The 17,290-nt window shown below is 42.2% G+C and overlaps 1 protein-coding gene across 1 annotated transcript; it reads right to left on the bottom strand.

Annotated features, from left to right (window-relative positions):
* Positions 1-967: 967 nt before the first annotated feature.
* Positions 968-16,985, bottom strand: rnf144ab (ring finger protein 144ab). Its single transcript, XM_038962567.1, is given in 8 exon segments — positions 968-1,031; positions 1,033-1,117; positions 1,980-2,070; positions 2,460-2,593; positions 3,502-3,706; positions 3,708-3,724; positions 4,910-4,970; positions 16,974-16,985. Coding segments are annotated over 8 exon segments (669 nt in total).
* Between the last annotated feature and the right edge of the window lie 305 nt (positions 16,986-17,290).

Below are 17,290 nucleotides of genomic sequence, written 5' to 3'. Positions count from 1 at the left end.
TGTTTTTCAGTCTCTTGGTTCCAGCTTTGACCTCACCTTTTGGATGATAGCGGCTCAGGTGGGTAATGTCCTTGATGATCTTTTTGGTCTTCTGTGACATCGGGTGCACAATTACTTCCCAGCGAGTCTATAATACCAAACAAAACGCTCATAATATAGTCTAGGGATGTTGTGAGTCCTCAGAGGTTAAGCTTAAATGATACAAACTGAACATCTACAATCATTGTTTATGTTCTTATATAAATAGAAGTACTTCAAATCTATTAAAAATACTTTATCTGTGCCTGTTTGAGCTTACCTGGCTTAATAAACCAATAGAACATTCCCAAAAATGAAAACCAGGCAGACTCAAGCAAATGCTCAAAGTATTTTTGTATCGATTTTTCGAGTATATGAAAACCAGGTCTTTATAGAAAACTGAAGAGTGAGGGAAGGCAGAAGGGGTTGGTAAATAAATAACCCTCAAAAACATCCTTATAAACCTGGAGGAGACACTTCCACATACTGTGGCTGATAGCCAAGGCTGTTCCCTCCAAATATACCAAACTTCTATTTGCAGTCTCCCAAAACAAGCGCCAAGACAGCTGTACAAGACAAAACAAAAACCTTAACCTTGAACCCGACACACATACATGATCCCATATTGAGAATATCTTCCAAGCCCTCTGAAGTAACAACCAACATTGACTGGTGCTGTGTTCGGTTCTCTCCTCTGCAGGCTCAGCCCTTCGTAACACATGGAACATCACAACAGAACCACAGAGTGAGTGCCCTCTCAACCAAACATGCTGGCTGTATTCCTCATCCACCTGCGCTGCTCTGCCCCAGCGACCAATCCCTAAGAGTCCTCTGGGCAGGTGGGAGGGACAAAAAACCCATACGGTGTGGATGACTAACCATTCACCAACAGGCCTGGTGCCCCTGTCTGTCAGGTAAGCTGGCATGACTGTGCCCAGGGTGGGGTTGGTTAGGTTGACAGAGGGTCGTCATCCCCTTTACTGCATTTACACTTGCAGCACAGAATGAAGGATGAGGAGGAGGAAGGGAGACGCCAACAGCAGGAGCAGCACGAAGCCAGCGAATATCCCCACCACCCGGAGAGAGATGTGGAAGTGTGCTTTTACTATATACCCTCTTCAACCCCAATATACCCTCTTCAACCCCAATGAGCAAGCAAATGTATCTAAGACCTTTTTAGATCACTAGTTGTAAGATGGGATTCATAATGTGCTAGTATTAACCCAAACATCACAGAGATATCAGAGAGAAGGGATGTACAGTACAGTGGTGCACCAACACAACATGTATTCAATCTCTCATTTGCCTGAGCAGTAGTACACTGACTATCCACAAGGGGGGAGTAGTTCCCCAAACATAAAATGTACAGTGAGACAGGGCTGGCGTCCACAGGGTTTATGACACTGAATCATCCTTTTGCTTTTTCCTCTTTGACGTCACAGATATATGCATACATCACTTAGTGGCCATGACAATAAACAACATCATTGTGTTGAGTCTAATGGGAGCAGAGCTTTCAACAACCCCTTTAAAATATTGATGAAGCAGTTAGGGCATCCCTATAGTGGCGTTAAACCTAGGTAAGACCTACAGAGGAACTAGTGGGGTCAGATATATTCACACACTTAATACTATTTTTTAAATGTTCATCCATATTTTGACTGAGACTTTCTCCTAGACCTCCTTTCGTGACAGACATAACTTTAAACCTGGATTTTTTGGATGGATTTTTTTAATGTCACTTAGTACCCATTTGTGGTAATAATTTTCCCTTTTTCTTTTCAATGACATACATGTCCACATTTTCAAAGTATCTGTAACTGTACTATAGGACATATAGTAGATACTGCTGCCACAGCTAGCCCGTGTGACTGACTGGGTTCTAACCTGGGACTCCAGCATACCAAAAGCCTGTGTTAACCCGCTGAGCTAACAAATGTGTCATTTTTACAATACAGTACCTGTGTCCCGGTGCCAGATAACTGAAGCTCTGGAGAGGCCCAGTTTGTTTTTGCACGGCCCTTCGTCATAGTGGATCAGGAGGAGGTGATCCTGGAGAGAGAGAAGGAATCACTACCCGGGTTAAATCCTGGATTAAATGTGTTAAGTCATGGTTAAATGTGTTAAGTCATGGTTAAATGTGTTAAGTCATGGTTAAATGTGTGGGCAGATCCACTGGAAAAATTGACATTGGCCAAGATATATACATGTACTGTATGTAAGTAAGTTTATATAAAATCAGATTCTTTAAAAAAAATATATACATTGCATCATATGTGGCATGTGCTTTATAAACTCTGTTGCCTGGTCACTTTGTGCAGGTCCCAAACAATTCAATAGATCACTAGAGTGTTAGTATTAGTGTTTTCTATTGCAGGCTCAGGAAGTACCAGCAGAAGGGTGTGTGTGTGTGTCTGTTCAGTGTTGGTTGGTTAACTCACTTCAAGAGACCCCAGGCAGTACCAACAGAAGGTACACTTACAGCTCTTGCACATCATCCGAGCACATCCCTTGTCCCTCTCGATGTACACCTTACATTTGGGACAGAGCTTGACGGGCGCTCTTGTCGAAGGAACTGAAAGACAAGAGACAATGAACGTCAAGGTGGGACGTACATAGACCAGTACATACTGCACTGTATACTGCACTGTCAAGAACAACAAGAGCAATAAGAAGAACAGCTAAAAATCACTGCGTCATTGAGTCTTTTTTGGGCTGTGTTATTGAGCACATTCACATAGAACCTTCACTCAGTTTCGAAACGTTTTCTTCCTACTGAACCTACCCCGTGTAGTCCTCCTGAGTGTTGATGAAATCAGTAGACGACAGAAGGAGTGTTGTGCTATCCAGTGTTGTGTTGTAGCCTACCTGTAAAAGCCTACCTGGTCGCCCCAGGTAGGAAGGTGTAATAGTGTATTGGTCAGGGGTTGGAACCAAAATTGTTCCGTTCCAAGCAGAACCCCTATTTCGTTCGTTCTGTTCCGGCGTTCCAGCCAGAAAGTTCTGAAACGGTTCAACCAACCCCCCCAAAAAATACACGGTTCATATATACTCTATATATAGTTCCTTGTCATAAAAAAATGTTACCTGTGAAATCAATGTTTTTACATTTAGCTCATTCATTTACTTCACCAATTCGCGCAGAAGCGACCTAAATTTCTCGGGTGGGGAGGGAGCGAGAGAGAGAGGGGTGGACATAGAGGGGGCTTGGTTTGAAGCGCTGAACCTCATGACATGCATTGGAATGCATTATTACTAGCTTTACACTTCACAGAATAACAGAATTATATTCTAGACATTAGGAATATTTTTGTCATGAAAAATAATATCATTAACCGGGTTCTCAAGATTTGAAAATAAAGGTTCTATTCCAGAACAGAAGAGATCACTTTCGGGTTTTCTGATCTGTTCCCTGAACCGGTTCAAACCCCTGGTATTGGTGTGATAGTGTACAGTGTTAGTGTATAGGTATGTATAGTGTACAGGTGTGTTGAAGTAATATCCTACCTGGTCTCTCCGGGTCAGAGGGGTTGTCCTGGCAGGCATGTTCTTTATACCAGCTGTTCCGGCAGGCCGAGCAGAACTCTAGCCTGCACACAGAAAACTGGACCAGCTGTGGCAACTCCATCTCCACCTCCTTCAGCTGGCCCATTGCCTGGCACGACGAGGACGGGCACCAGGTCCGGCATTGGGTCCAACAGCAACTCTGTGGAACACACACAGGGACAGGACTGTATTCATTACGTAGCAAAACGTTTTGCAATGGAAAACTAAAATGAGGATTTCTTATTGGATAGGTTCAGGTAATCCCTCCAACTTCTGTCCATTTTCCTTACTTGTTCTCCCATCACACAGGGACAGAGTTGCCTGGCATCATAGAAATAGAATTACTGGTACACTCAATATGGCCGCCGGCCCACTCATCTCAGAACATACTAGTCATTCTATATCTATGGCTGGGACCTCATACCTCAATGGGGGAACGTAACACCCAATACAAGTAGAACAAGACTACTAGCACAGCTTTGAAATACTTTTTCAATTCACAATCTTTGGCATCTTAATAAAAGCTATTCTGAGAGACAGTATGATTCTTTGTCCTGGTTTGATCTCTTTGATCACGATTATGCTAATCATCTTGTAACTCTTCTGTGGACAGGAGTCAAAATAAAAGCCTCACTCATCCGGTACAGGATACATAACAACTGCTGTGGGTGTGTGTGTGTCGCTCCACTGAAATTAGAAAGTGCTCATCCACCATTATTCATGAGCCAGATGTCTTGGGATTGTTTTTCTGAGGATGTCGCCAATTAAATCCAACACAACTCCAGTCAAACTGAATTTGATTAGTTAAGATGGAGAGAAAACCCTGCCAGCCCATCACTGTCTCTTCTTCTCTCTGAGAGCCTTATACCTTTTAAGAGAGGTTAAGGCAGGCCTAAAAAGTGGAAGGGGAAAGCTGAATAAACAGTCAAGTGTCTCCATTCTCTCTACTTCTACAGCCTTTGTACGGTAAGGGTTAAGGTTCAAGGGTCACTGGGTCAGCAATCACGGCTGTGACCTGTCCAGTGTCCACTCTCAGTCTCTTCTCTCTGAGAGTCTTCTATAATGTTTCACAGGTTAAGATAGGTCTACAGTGAAGGAAGGAGGGAGTCACATTGATGAATAACCAGTGACTCCTCTCACCACTCCCACAGCTTGTCAATCAAGCAATCAAATGTATTTATAAAGCCCTTTTTACATCAGCAAATGTCACAAAGTGTTTATACAGAAAGCCAGCCTAAAACCCCAAAGAGCAACCTATGCAGATGTAGAAGCACGGTGGCCAGGAAAAACTCCCTAGAAAGGCAGGAACCTAGGAAGAAACCGAGGATGTTGCCTGTCCACTCACTTCTCTCAAACTGCAGCCTCCTGTACCTCTGCATGCTCTCTGCCGCCACCACGCATTCCATCTGCAAGAGAGAGAAAGACATAGAGACAAACACAGATATGGATGAAGTCTCTCATCACCCTGCTTTATGGCTTCAAGTATCTGCACTCCTGAACTGTTGATGACCCATACAGGCTGTATGGGAATGGAGTCAAATAGCTACAGTACATGGGGATCTCAGTGGCGGCGTCCCAAATGGCACCCTATTCCCTATTTAGTGCACTACTTTTGACCAGGGCCCACATGTCCATATATCACTCTGGTCTGGTCAAAAGACTCTGGTCAAAAGTAGTGCACTACGTATGGAAAAGGGTGCTGTTTGGGCTCTGGTCAAAAGTAGTTTACTATAAAAAGAAAAATAGTGAAATACACAACGCTGGACCGTAGGCATCTAGGATTAGGAATTAGAATACTAGAATGGACCTGAACCTTCTTACGACAGTAAATTCTAGCAGTATAAAACTAGCCGAATTTAAATTTGTCAGTTAGCTTACTAGCTAGTTCCAAATTGTTTACTGGTAGTAACCATAACATGGCTACTGAGGCAGGCTAGCAGCCTAAATAAAAGCAGAGAACGCAATAATCCATTTTAAAAACACAGAATTCAGAGGGAGTCAATCTGGCCACTGAGGCAGGCTAGAGAGTCAACACGGTGGGTTTGGGCATACTCCATTTGAGACTCGGGGGACTCGGCATTGACTCACATTTGAGTCCGAGTCGATCTCAAATGGGAAAACTTCAAGGGTGTATAGACTACTTTAATTGAAAAGCAAATCTATAAAAAAAAAAAATAAGTATAATGTTAAATATTCTGTAGGTTGAATGACTCGTTTTCAGCTGATCCCATTCCTGACTTGAACCCCATGTAAAGCGATGTGCTCGACAATACGTCTTCTTGTTAATCTTCCTGCCTGCAGACCCTTAACCTCCCAGACTGTCTCCACCTTCCAACAACATGCGCCAAATACTCACTGTTCACAGCCAGAAACATGTGGGTGACAACAGTTATCACTCATAATAACGTATTAATTGTTGAACAACAATTACAGTCCATCCATTCTGGTTTACAATACATGTTTTACTATCCACTGGTAGTAAGTACACTGCTCAAAAAAATAAAGGGAACACTTAACTTTTTATGGCTGCAGGGGCAGTATTGAGTAGCCAGATAAAAGGTGCCCATTTCAAACGGCCTCGTACTCAATTCTTGCTCGTACAATATGCATATTATTATTACTATTGGATAGAAAACACTCTCTAGTTTCTAAAACCGTTTGAATTATATCTGTGAGTGAAACAGAACTCATTCTGCAGCAAACTTCCTGACAGGAAGTGGAAAGTCTGAAATTGAGGCTCTGTTCCAGGGGCTGCCTATTAAAGTCCATGTTATTTATTAGTTTAGATGCACTTCATACGTCTTCCACTAGATGTCGACAAGGAGTGAGAGAAGAAATGGACTGTGTAACTTGATCTGGAGTCGAATTACAGCTCATGGAATGACGTGTCCTCCATTTCCTGTTTTCAGGACGGCGCGAAGAGGGACATGGATTTGCCTTTTGAAAAGCTGTCGTTATAGGCGACTACTATCTCCGGCTTTGATTTTATTTGATACATGTGACCATATCATCGTAAAGTATGTTTTTTCAATATAGTTTAATCAGATTATTGAAATTTTTTCGGGAGTTTTGCCGTGTTCCGTTCTCTGACTTTGTTGACGATGGAGAGCTTCGTGCCACTTGGCTAGTGTGCTTGCTAATTCAAGAGGGAAAGTGGCCGTTCTAAATCCAAACAACGATTGTTCTTGACAAAGGACCCCTTGTCCAACATTCTGATGAAAGATCAGCAAAAGTAAGAAACATTTTATGATGCTATTTCATATATCTGTCGTACATGTGAAGTAGTCGTCGGCGCCCAACTTTTGGGTACTCTAGCTATACCGAAGCTGGATGTCGTAATGAAGTTATTTTTTAGAATTCTAACACTGCGATTTCATTAAGAACTAATGGATCTATCATTTCCTATACAACATGTATTTTTTAGTTATGTTTATGAATAGCTATTTGGTCAGAATATGTGTGTCAGAAAAAGTGTCAGAAAAATATCTGGACGTTGTGGAAAAAGTAGCTAAGTTAGCACAATGTATAACCATTGATTTCAGCTCTAAATATGCACATTTTCGAACAAAACATAAGTGTATGTATAACCTGATGTTATAGGACTGTCATCTGATGAAGAATATCAAGGTTAGTCAAAAATTATATATCTTTTACTGGTTTGTTACGATCGCTAACTTTTGCTGCTGGGAAATGGCTTGTGTTTCTGGCTATTGTGGTAAGCTAATATAACGCTATATTGTGTTTTTGCTGTAAAACACTTAATAAATCGGAAATATTGGCTGGAATCACAAGATGCCTGTCTTTCATTTGCTGTACACTATGTATTTTTCAGAAATGTTTTATGATGAGTAATTATGTATTTGACGTTGGTGTCTGTAATTATTCTGGCTGCTTTCGGTGCAATTTCTGATTGTAGCTGCAATGTAAACTATGATTTATACCTGAAATATGCACATTTTTCGAACAAAACATAGATTTATTGTATAACATGTTATAAGACTGTCATCTGATGAAGTTGTTTCTTAGTTAGTTTGGTTGGTTCTTGGTTAGTTAGGTTGGCTTTGTGCATGCTACCTGTGCTGTGAAAAATGTCTGTCCTTTTTTGTATTTGGTGGTGAGCTAACATAAATATACGTGCTGTTTTCGCTGTAAAACATTTTAAAAATCGGACATGTTGGCTGAATTCACAAGATGTGTACCTTTCATTTGCTGTATTGGACTTGTTAATGTGTGAAAGTTAAATATTTAAAAAAAATATCTTTTGAATTTTGCGCCCTGCACTTGAGCTGGCTGTTGTCATAAGTGTACCGACGTCGGGCTTGCAGCCATAAGAAGTTTGTAACTCCAAGTCAATCACACTTCTGTGAAATCAAACTGTCCACTTAGGAAGCAACACTGATTGACAATACATTTCACATGCTGTTGTGCAAATGGAATAGACAACAGGTGGAAATTATAGGCAATTAGCAAGACACCCCCAATAAAGGAGTGGTTCTGCAGGTGGTGACCACAGACCACTTCTCAGTTCCTATGCTTCCTGGCTGATGTTTTGGTCACTTTTGAATGCTGGCGGTGCTTTCACTCTAGTGGTAGCATGAGACGGAGTCTACAACCCACACAAGTGGCTCAGGTAGTGCAGCTCATCCAGGATGGCACATCAATGCGAGCTGTGGCAAGAAGGTTTGCTGTGTCTGTCAGCGTAGTGTCCAGAGCATGGAGGCGCTACCAGGAGACAGGCCAGTACATCAGGAGACGTGGAGGAGGCCGTAGGAGGGCAACAACCCAGCAGCAGGACCGCTACCTCCGCCTTTGTGCAAGGAGGAGCAGGTGGAGCACTGCCAGAGCCCTGCAAAAGGACCTCCAGCAGGCCACAAATGTGCATGTGTCTGCTCAAACGGTCAGAAACAGACTCCATGAGGGTGGTATGAGGGCCCAACGTCCACAGGTGGGGGTTGTGCTTACAGCCCAACACCGTGCAGGACGTTTGGCATTTGCCAGAGAACACCAAGATTGGCAAATTCGTCACTGGCGCCCTGTGCTCTTCACAGATGAAAGCAGGTTCACACTGAGCACATGTGACAGACGTGACAGAGTCTGGAGACGCCGTGGAGAACGTTCTGCTGCATGCAACATCCTCCAGCATGACCGGTTTGGCGGTGGGTCAGTCATGGTGTGGGGTGGCATTTCTTTGGGGGGCTGCACAGCCCTCCATGTGCTCGCCAGAGGTAGCCTGACTACCATTAGGTACCGAGATGAGATCCTCAGACCCCTTGTGAGACCATATGCTGGTGCGGTTGGCCCTGGATTCCTCCTAATGCAAGACAATGCTAGACCTCATGTGGCTGGAGTGTGTCAGCAGTTCCTGCAAGAGGAAGGCATTGATGCTATGGACTGGCCCGCCCGTTCCCCAGACCTGAATCCAATTGAGCACATCTGGGACATCATGTCTCGCTCCATCCACCAACGCCACGTTGCACCACAGACTGTCCAGGAGTTGGCGGATGCTTTAGTCCAGGTCTGGGAGGAGATCCCTCAGGAGACCATCCGCCACCTCATCAGGAGCATGCCCAGGCATTGTAGGGAGGTCATACAGGCACGTGGATGCCACACACACTACTGAGCCTCATTTTGACTTGTTTTAAGGACATTACATCAAAGTTGGATCAGCCTGTAGTGTGGTTTTCCACTTTAATTTTGAGTGTGACTCCAAATCCAGAACTCAATGGGTTGATAAATTTGATTTACATTGATCATTTTTGTGTGATTTTGTTGTCAGCACATTCAACTATGTAAAGAAAAAGTATTTAATAAGAATATTTCATTCATTCAGATCTAGGATGTGTTATTTTAGTGTTCCCTTTATTTTTTTGAGCAGTGTATAATGTAAAACAACATTCTATAGGTTGAATGATCAGTGTTTGTTTCCAGCTGAACCCATTTCTCACTTGAACCCCATGTCAAGTGATGTGCTCTAAAAGACATGTCTTATTTTTTGTCTCTCCACCCTCAGCCTCTCTGATGGACTGTCTCCACCTTCCACCACCAAATACTCAAAATGTAAATCTGAAGACTGGCATCCTGAGCCTAAGCTGGTGTGGCTGGACAGTAAAGGAGAGTCTCAAATGTGAAAACTGTTCAAGGGTGTGTAGACTTTCATCCATTGATTATTTAAGAAAACAAGTTATTAATGCTCGTTGAGCTTCGTTGAACTGTTCTTCCCCTTTCAGAACAAAACATAGGCCTGTTTAACTGAAAACAAACACTGTATAGCCTCAAAACACAGTTAACACTATAATTTGAATATAATAGATGGCCAGTCCTGGCATCCATAGCTCTGATGTTTATGGTTAGTGCTATCTGGATTCCTTGGGATGTATCTACCCTAACCCATAACCCTTACTTATTTTTTTATTTTAACTTTATTTATACAGGTTTTTTCTCATTGAGATAATATCTCTTTTCCAAGAGAGACCTGGTCCAATAGCAGCAGGGGGAACAACGTTTCAGACAAAACAACTTACATAGACTAACACGACATTAAAAACAAAACTATAAACACACATACAGTACAACAATTACATATTACATTGAAAACACAAACGTCTTGACTAAAAACAGCTGGCCTAAAAACAATTACACTCTTCTGTGAGTATACATCGATCAAGTGTTTAAACTCCACCAACGAAACTAGATCATCACATTTTAAAATGTTCAGGAGGGAATTCCAGGACCACGGAGCTAAGTAACAAACTATTTCTACCATGACCTGTTCTAATTTTTGGTACTGTTAGAAGCAAATCAGAATGGGACCGTAATTGATATTTATTTACTGACCTGACTAAAAAAGAACAGAGATAAAATGGCATTTTTACCCAATATGGCCTTATAAATCAGTGTATACCAGTGTTTAAGCCTACGCAAGGTCAATGACGACCAGCCAACAGCGCTGTAGAGATCACAATGATGTGTTAGACGTTTCTGATTTGTAATGAACCTGAGGGCTGCATGATACACTGAATCAAGTGCTCTCAGGGTAGTGGCTGAGGCCTGCATATATATAACATCACTAAAATCTAAAACCGACAGTAATGTACATCATACCAGCTCCTTCCTGGCCTCAAAAGAAAAACAAGCCTTATGCCGGTAATAAAATCCTATTTTCAGCTTGAGCTTCCTTATACATAACCAAATTGTCACGTTCCTGACCTGTTTTCTGTTAGTTTTTGTATGTGTTAGTTGGTCAGGATGTGAGTTTGGGTGGGCAGTCTATGTTTTCTGTTTCTATGTTGGTTAATGGGTACCTGATATGGCTCTCAATTAGAGGCAGGTGTTTTTCATTTCCTCTGATTGAGAGTCATATTAAGGTAGGTGTTTTCACACTGTTTGTTTGTGGGTGGTTGTCTCCTGTGTCAGTGTTTGTATGTTACGCCACACGGGACTGTTCTCGGTTTGTTTGTACGTTCGGTCTTTTGTGTAGTCATTTTCCTGTTCGTGAGTTCTGCGTTTTATGTAAGTTCGCATGTCCAGGTTTGTCTACTCCGTTTTGTTGTTTTGTTAGGTTATAGTGAAGTTCGTGTTTTCGTCTTTTCTGTAAATAAATATGTCAACTTCAGAAGCTGCGTTTTGGTTCAATCCATGCTCCTCCTCTTCGGATGAAGAGGAAGAGGACTACCGTTACACAAATCCCTTACCTAACCTTAACCATTTTGAAATGTCATCTTCAATGTCAACTGACCAATAAACATTAACGTGGGTGTGGTCTGGCATATAAATCAGACACGGATATTTGTATTGTACACAAATATGGTTCACATCTTTTAAACCCCGTCAAGACTCAACATAGGCATGCACATTCAGCTTGACCACACGCTGGTGCTACAACAGACACATATTTCTCTCTCGATCTGTTTGACTCCGTGTTGAAATTGAAAAACCTCTGTGGTTGCTGAGCTGACGTGCTTCCTATTTGAGGTCTGGATTGTGAAATGAAGATATCACCCTGATGTGTTATCACATTAATACACAGATAAGCGATGAATGGCTGGGATGGAGGGAATCTTACATTTGGAGGCAGCAGGCCCATGATGACTGTAGACTACCAGGCTGTCACCTGCTGTAGAACAGGATGCTTTACAGCACCGAGAGGCCAACACACATTATGTTCAGCTCTCATTTTTAATTCAATTTATCAACGTCTCCATAGTCAAATGAATGAATGCTGTGTGTGTGTGTACAGATGACGGCTGCCCTGCTTAGGCATATTGGAATACATTATTATGGGACTCATGTCTTCCAGTAAAGTCATTATTCACTTTGCAAAGGAAACAGATTCGCCGACAGAACGAATGGGAACACAGAACAGTGAGAATGAAATAGCAACACATAACGGTGTAAATGCAACATTCTAATGGCTGGAGGGAAACACGAGCTAAACACTGGCTTGTTGGAGGACAAAGTGTTACCTGGGATAATTAGACTTTTTATATCACCTTTTTAAACATGCATTTGACAAACTCCTGCATCACCATCTCCCCTCTACTGCCCAGGAAAGACTTTCATCCCCGTACCATCCAGAAAGTCAATGCTGGCATCACAAGAGGGTGTGCCCTACTCCAGAATGTGCACGTTGCTCACCACTCAACAATCACAGAGGAACAGGAGAACTCCGTAGCAGTAAGTGAGATTAAACAGCTCCTCCAGTACATCTGCACTAAACTGCACACAAAATGTACTTGTTCAATTAATACAAATAAATAAAAGAGAACAAATGTTTGCTGTTATCCATTGTTTATCTCACTCAACAATTTAGTAGTTACTGTATTTTTGTAACATGAAATCGCTATCATTTAACAAGTGGAGGATTCAGGGCCTGAACTCATCAACCTAAATTAAAAAAATAATCTGAAAGATGTTGATGTCAACGTTCTGCAGGAGACATGGCGTAAAGGCGTCCGCATGCTTCCCAGCCGAAACAGTTCAGAACAGTTTGTGCACACATCAAGACAACATTTTGGTTTTTGTTCCACACAAACATTTTTCCTGAGACAAGCCGAAGTAGGTAGCCGAAGTCTACGGCTATTCGTCTGTGATTGGTCAACAGCAGGGATTCTTCAGTCGTCTTTGTTGTCATTCAACGAGAGACGACTCGTTTTCATGCAATTTTTTTCCATTTAGAAATACTGCACCAAACGTCTTAGTTAGCAATACAAAATGGTGACATATGTACAACTCATTTTAAAAACTCTACCACACTGTTTAAATTGATGCAAACGCAGGACAAATGGCAAATTCATGAGAGGTTGAATGGATTGGAAAAGGCTAGAAAAGGACAATCAAAATCTGAGCAAGAGCTCTATAAGAAACTTCAGGCCCTCCAATTTAAAAAAGCACGCAAAGCGGATTGCATCCTAAATGATATGCTCAAATTCACTTGTAGGTTATTTCCCTGACATCTGGAACCAAGGACTCATAACCCAAATCTTTAAGAACGGAGAAAAATTTGACCCTAACATGCTGACCACACAGCCCGCGTCGCAAAATAAACGTACACATACATATTCAATCATTGCATCCATACTGCTCGTCTGCGTAACAATGCGCTAAAATAAAACTTGGTTCTATTTGTGACGCATCGCAAGTCCCACCTCCCCCATCTCCTCATTGGTTTTTAGGAGCATATACCCACGTAGGTGATTGAAAGATGAACTGAGGTCCACACTCCAGTCCAGTTGGTGGTGGTAAGGCACCTTAAAGTTGGTTGCCAACTCGGTTTGGTTCAGAGTTAGTTTTGATATTTCAACCTGCGTGTCCTGATCGCATCTGGTGTGGGTGGACAAAAAGCAACATGTGTGCGCCCGGTTTAGTCAGCATGTTACAATTAGAGGCATTTGTGTATACAGTAACCTGGGGAAAGTGTTTTGTAATATTATAAAATGTAAGAGTTCTAAACTTCCTTAATAAGCACAATGTCTTCAGTAAAAGCCAAATTGGATTTGAACCAAAACGTCGCACGGACGATCATATTTAAATCGTGACAGATAAACATGTCCACCAAAATAAGACATAATTGTATGCTTGCTTTATTGACTTCCCAAAAGCATTTGATTATTTGGCATGTAGGACTGTTTTACAAAGTTATTCAAAGAGGTTTAGGGGGTAAAACCTTTTTTTATTTAACCAGTCAAGTCAGTTAAGAACAAATTCTTATTTACAATGAATTTACAAAAATCTACGAACTACTACCCCTTCCAACATGTTCATAAGATGGCAAGAAGCCAAACTCAATGAAAACAATAAAGAAGCAGTTTTTTCAACTTCTGACTGTCCTCCAAGACTTGCTGAAGTTAGGACTTAGGCTACAGCGCATTCTTAAAACTCTCCATTTTGACTTTTGGAATAGAAGGGAATGCTAGGGCTAGTTGAGAACTAGGAGAGATCAAAAAGTAAGCAAAAACATTAACCTCAAACACATAAACCTTGAAAACCATTTCTCCCGATACGTGTTTTCATAGTCATAGTGCCTCTGTCAAAGTGCAAAGTGCATCAAACTATCTACTCTGTCTTTCCCCAGCCAATATTTTTTTACAGTGGCTTACCATCTGACTACATAGAGGTCACAACTTTCACAGACATGAACTTTGTGCCCTGTGATAGACGACTCTCCTTCCCTGCCCTGACTTCCTAAAGAACATTGCATTGGTTCCCTCCCCTCCCATCACCAGAGGCTAACACTGTACAGATCTGTCAGGAGCATCAAATGAATCAGACCAAAGCTGGAGAGTACTGTTCAGGGTGTGTGTGTGCGTGTCTCAAATGCTGTCATACAGGTAATGATTGGTTGGTTGCATTTGCCTTTGGATTCACTCTCCCTGCTTGCATCCTAAAATGGCACCCTATTCCCTATGTAGTGTACTACTTTTGACCAGGGCCCATAGGGCTTTGGTCAAAGGTAGTGCACAATATAGGGAAGAGGGTTCCATGTGGGACACAAACCTGCCTGATACTGTGGAGTTCTTAGATAGAACAGTCCCTAGGGCATTTTTCAGAAACTGAATCCAAGAGCAACAGCTGCCTCTGAAATAATACACCTGATTATATAAGGATTTATTGTCAACTGATACCCTATTCATTGATGAGCTGGTGACAGCTTTATTGAGTGTACCGTATGTTTGTTACATTACTGTGATTCTATGGTGAATGAATGTCATGTTCATGTGATTCACTATTTTAGACTAAGGAAGAGCTTCAAGGATATCCTACATTCTGGTGCTGTCTGTCATCAGACATACAATGAAGACAAGAAGGCTTTGCTCCACTAGATGGTGCTAAAGAGCTTATTATGAGTACATGTGTTCACTCATTGCCCTACAGAGCAGCACACTGTATGAAAACTAACTCTCTGTTGACTACAGGCAGAGATTGGCATTTTGCACATTTACTTAAACGAGGCAAGTCAGTTAAGAACATTCTTATTTTCAATGATGGCCTACCCCCGGTGACACTGGGCCAATTGTGCACCACCCTATGGGACTCCTAATCACAGATGGAAGTGATACAGCCTGGATTTAAACCAGGGACTGTAGTGACACCTCTTGCCATCAGATGCATAGCCTTAGACCACTGCGCCACTCGGGAGCCCTACATACCCAAGCAGAAGGTCTGGTCAAGAGCAGACATGGAACAAAGGCATGTTGGACATGTTGTAACAGGGTGAGACAGTATTCTGCACAGTACCAGCGTCTCTACTGTTGTGTAACAATTACACAGTTCCAGAACTGCAGGTAGATCACATATGCTCCTACTGCACCACTAGCCTGGTCCCAGATCTGTTTGTGGTGTATAGCCAACTAAGCCTGGTCCCAGATCTGTTTGTGCTGTATAGCCAACTTGCTAGCCTGGTCCCAGATCTGTTTGTGCTGCATAGCCAACTCGCTAGCCTGGTCCAAGATCGGTTTGTGCTGCATAGCCAACTCGCTAGCCTGGTCCCAGATCTGTTTGTGGTGTATAGCCAACTCGCTAGCCTGGTCCCAGATCGGTTTGTGCTGCGTGTGTATATGGCCAATGGTCGTAGGAGTTATAGGGCTATGTACAGATCTGGGTCCAAGTGAGTGGTACAGTAGGAACATAATGATCTAGCTGAAGATGAAAAAAAACTAAAACTAGTGTAACAGAACACAATCCATTTTCAGACAAAACTGCTCTTGCGTATTAATTAGCCCTCTTGCCAAGACAGAGGGAAAATCTAGGTCCCAAATTGCATTCTAATCTCTATTTAGTGCACTGCTTTTGACCAGGGCCCACAAGGCTCTGGTAAAAAAAATAGTGCACTATATAGGAATATGGTGCCATTTGGGACTTATCCTTGGTCTAGTTGTTGGAGAGCTGATGTCTGGCTCAGGACCAGGGAGAATCAGTGTCCCTGGCCAAAATGTACAACAACAATTCCAATACTTAATTAAACCAACAACAACCAGACAGACAGGAGTAAAAACACTGCATGGGACGTTCCACCAAATTAGTACCTTTCAGGTCGTGTAACTCACAATCCCCCCCCCCCCCCCCCCCCCCCTTAATTTTAACATTGTCACAAAGAGCACATGTTCAACTTAACAAAAGTCCCTTTTAAAGAGGTTAAATAAAAAAATGACTATGAATGCCAAATAAAGGAACTGGGTTGACCGTAACAAGGTTGACAATTTCATCTTAAATCATCCATAAATCCCCATGTGACAAGGGGAATGGAAGCTTGTTGTCTGCAACAGTGAGGGGCAATTGAACACAAGCTTCACAACATCTTTGAATTGTTAAACCCGCTGATTTGGCCTTCATTTTTTGGCTTGCTCCTCAAAAAATGCTGGTGGCCATGACAGAAGTCCTTGCCACCACCAAGACACTGTCAGTACCTTGCCTTCAGCTGTTTCCCCCCACTCAATCACAACAGACAATCCAAAAAGCGTTGAGTAGGTCAGTAGCCTATAGAGTAATGTGAGAAGAACGCAACTGCTGAATTTATGAAGATATTCTAAACTAAGTGTTTTGATAACTTTCAAATGTAGTAACAGGTCCATGTAGAATAAACAATTGTTTACATAATACCATAGAAGCAATGTGCACCTTTCATCTTTCATTGTCATACCCAGCCAATACAGACACTGTGCCTATCGGCATTTGGCTTCCGAGTGGCGCAGTGGTCTAAGACACTGCATCTCAGTGCAAGCGGCCTCACTTCAGTACCTGGTTTGAATCCAGGCTGCATCACATCTGGCTGTGATTGGGAGTCCCATAGGGCGGTGCATAACTGGCCCAGTGTCGTCCGGGTTAGGCCGTCATTGTAAATAAGAATTTGTTCTTAACTGACTTGCCTAGTTAAATAAAAAAATAAAAATGTAATCTGGTGGTAATGGGGTTACCTTGGCAAACATGCCAGAGTGGTCATATACAGTTGAAGTTGGAAGTTTACATACACTTAGGTTGGAGTCATTAACTTCTTATGGCTGCAAGGCAGTGTTGAGTAGCCAGTGAAATCGTGCCCATTTCAAACGGCCTCCTACTCAAATCTTGCTCGTACAATATGAATATTATTATTCTTTTTGGATAGAAAACACTTTCTAGTTTCTAAAAGAGTTGGAATTATTTCTCTGAGTGAAACAGAAGTCCTTCTGCAGCACTTTTCCTGACCAGGAAGTGAAATGTCAGAAATCGATGCTCTTTTCAACTTGATGCCTAT

Source organism: Salvelinus namaycush, chromosome 24, assembly GCF_016432855.1.
Source record: "Salvelinus namaycush isolate Seneca chromosome 24, SaNama_1.0, whole genome shotgun sequence".
In the NCBI taxonomy this organism is placed as follows: domain Eukaryota; kingdom Metazoa; phylum Chordata; class Actinopteri; order Salmoniformes; family Salmonidae; genus Salvelinus; species Salvelinus namaycush.
Note: the sequence above shows the minus strand (reverse complement) of the source record. Positions and strands in the feature narration are given on the sequence as shown.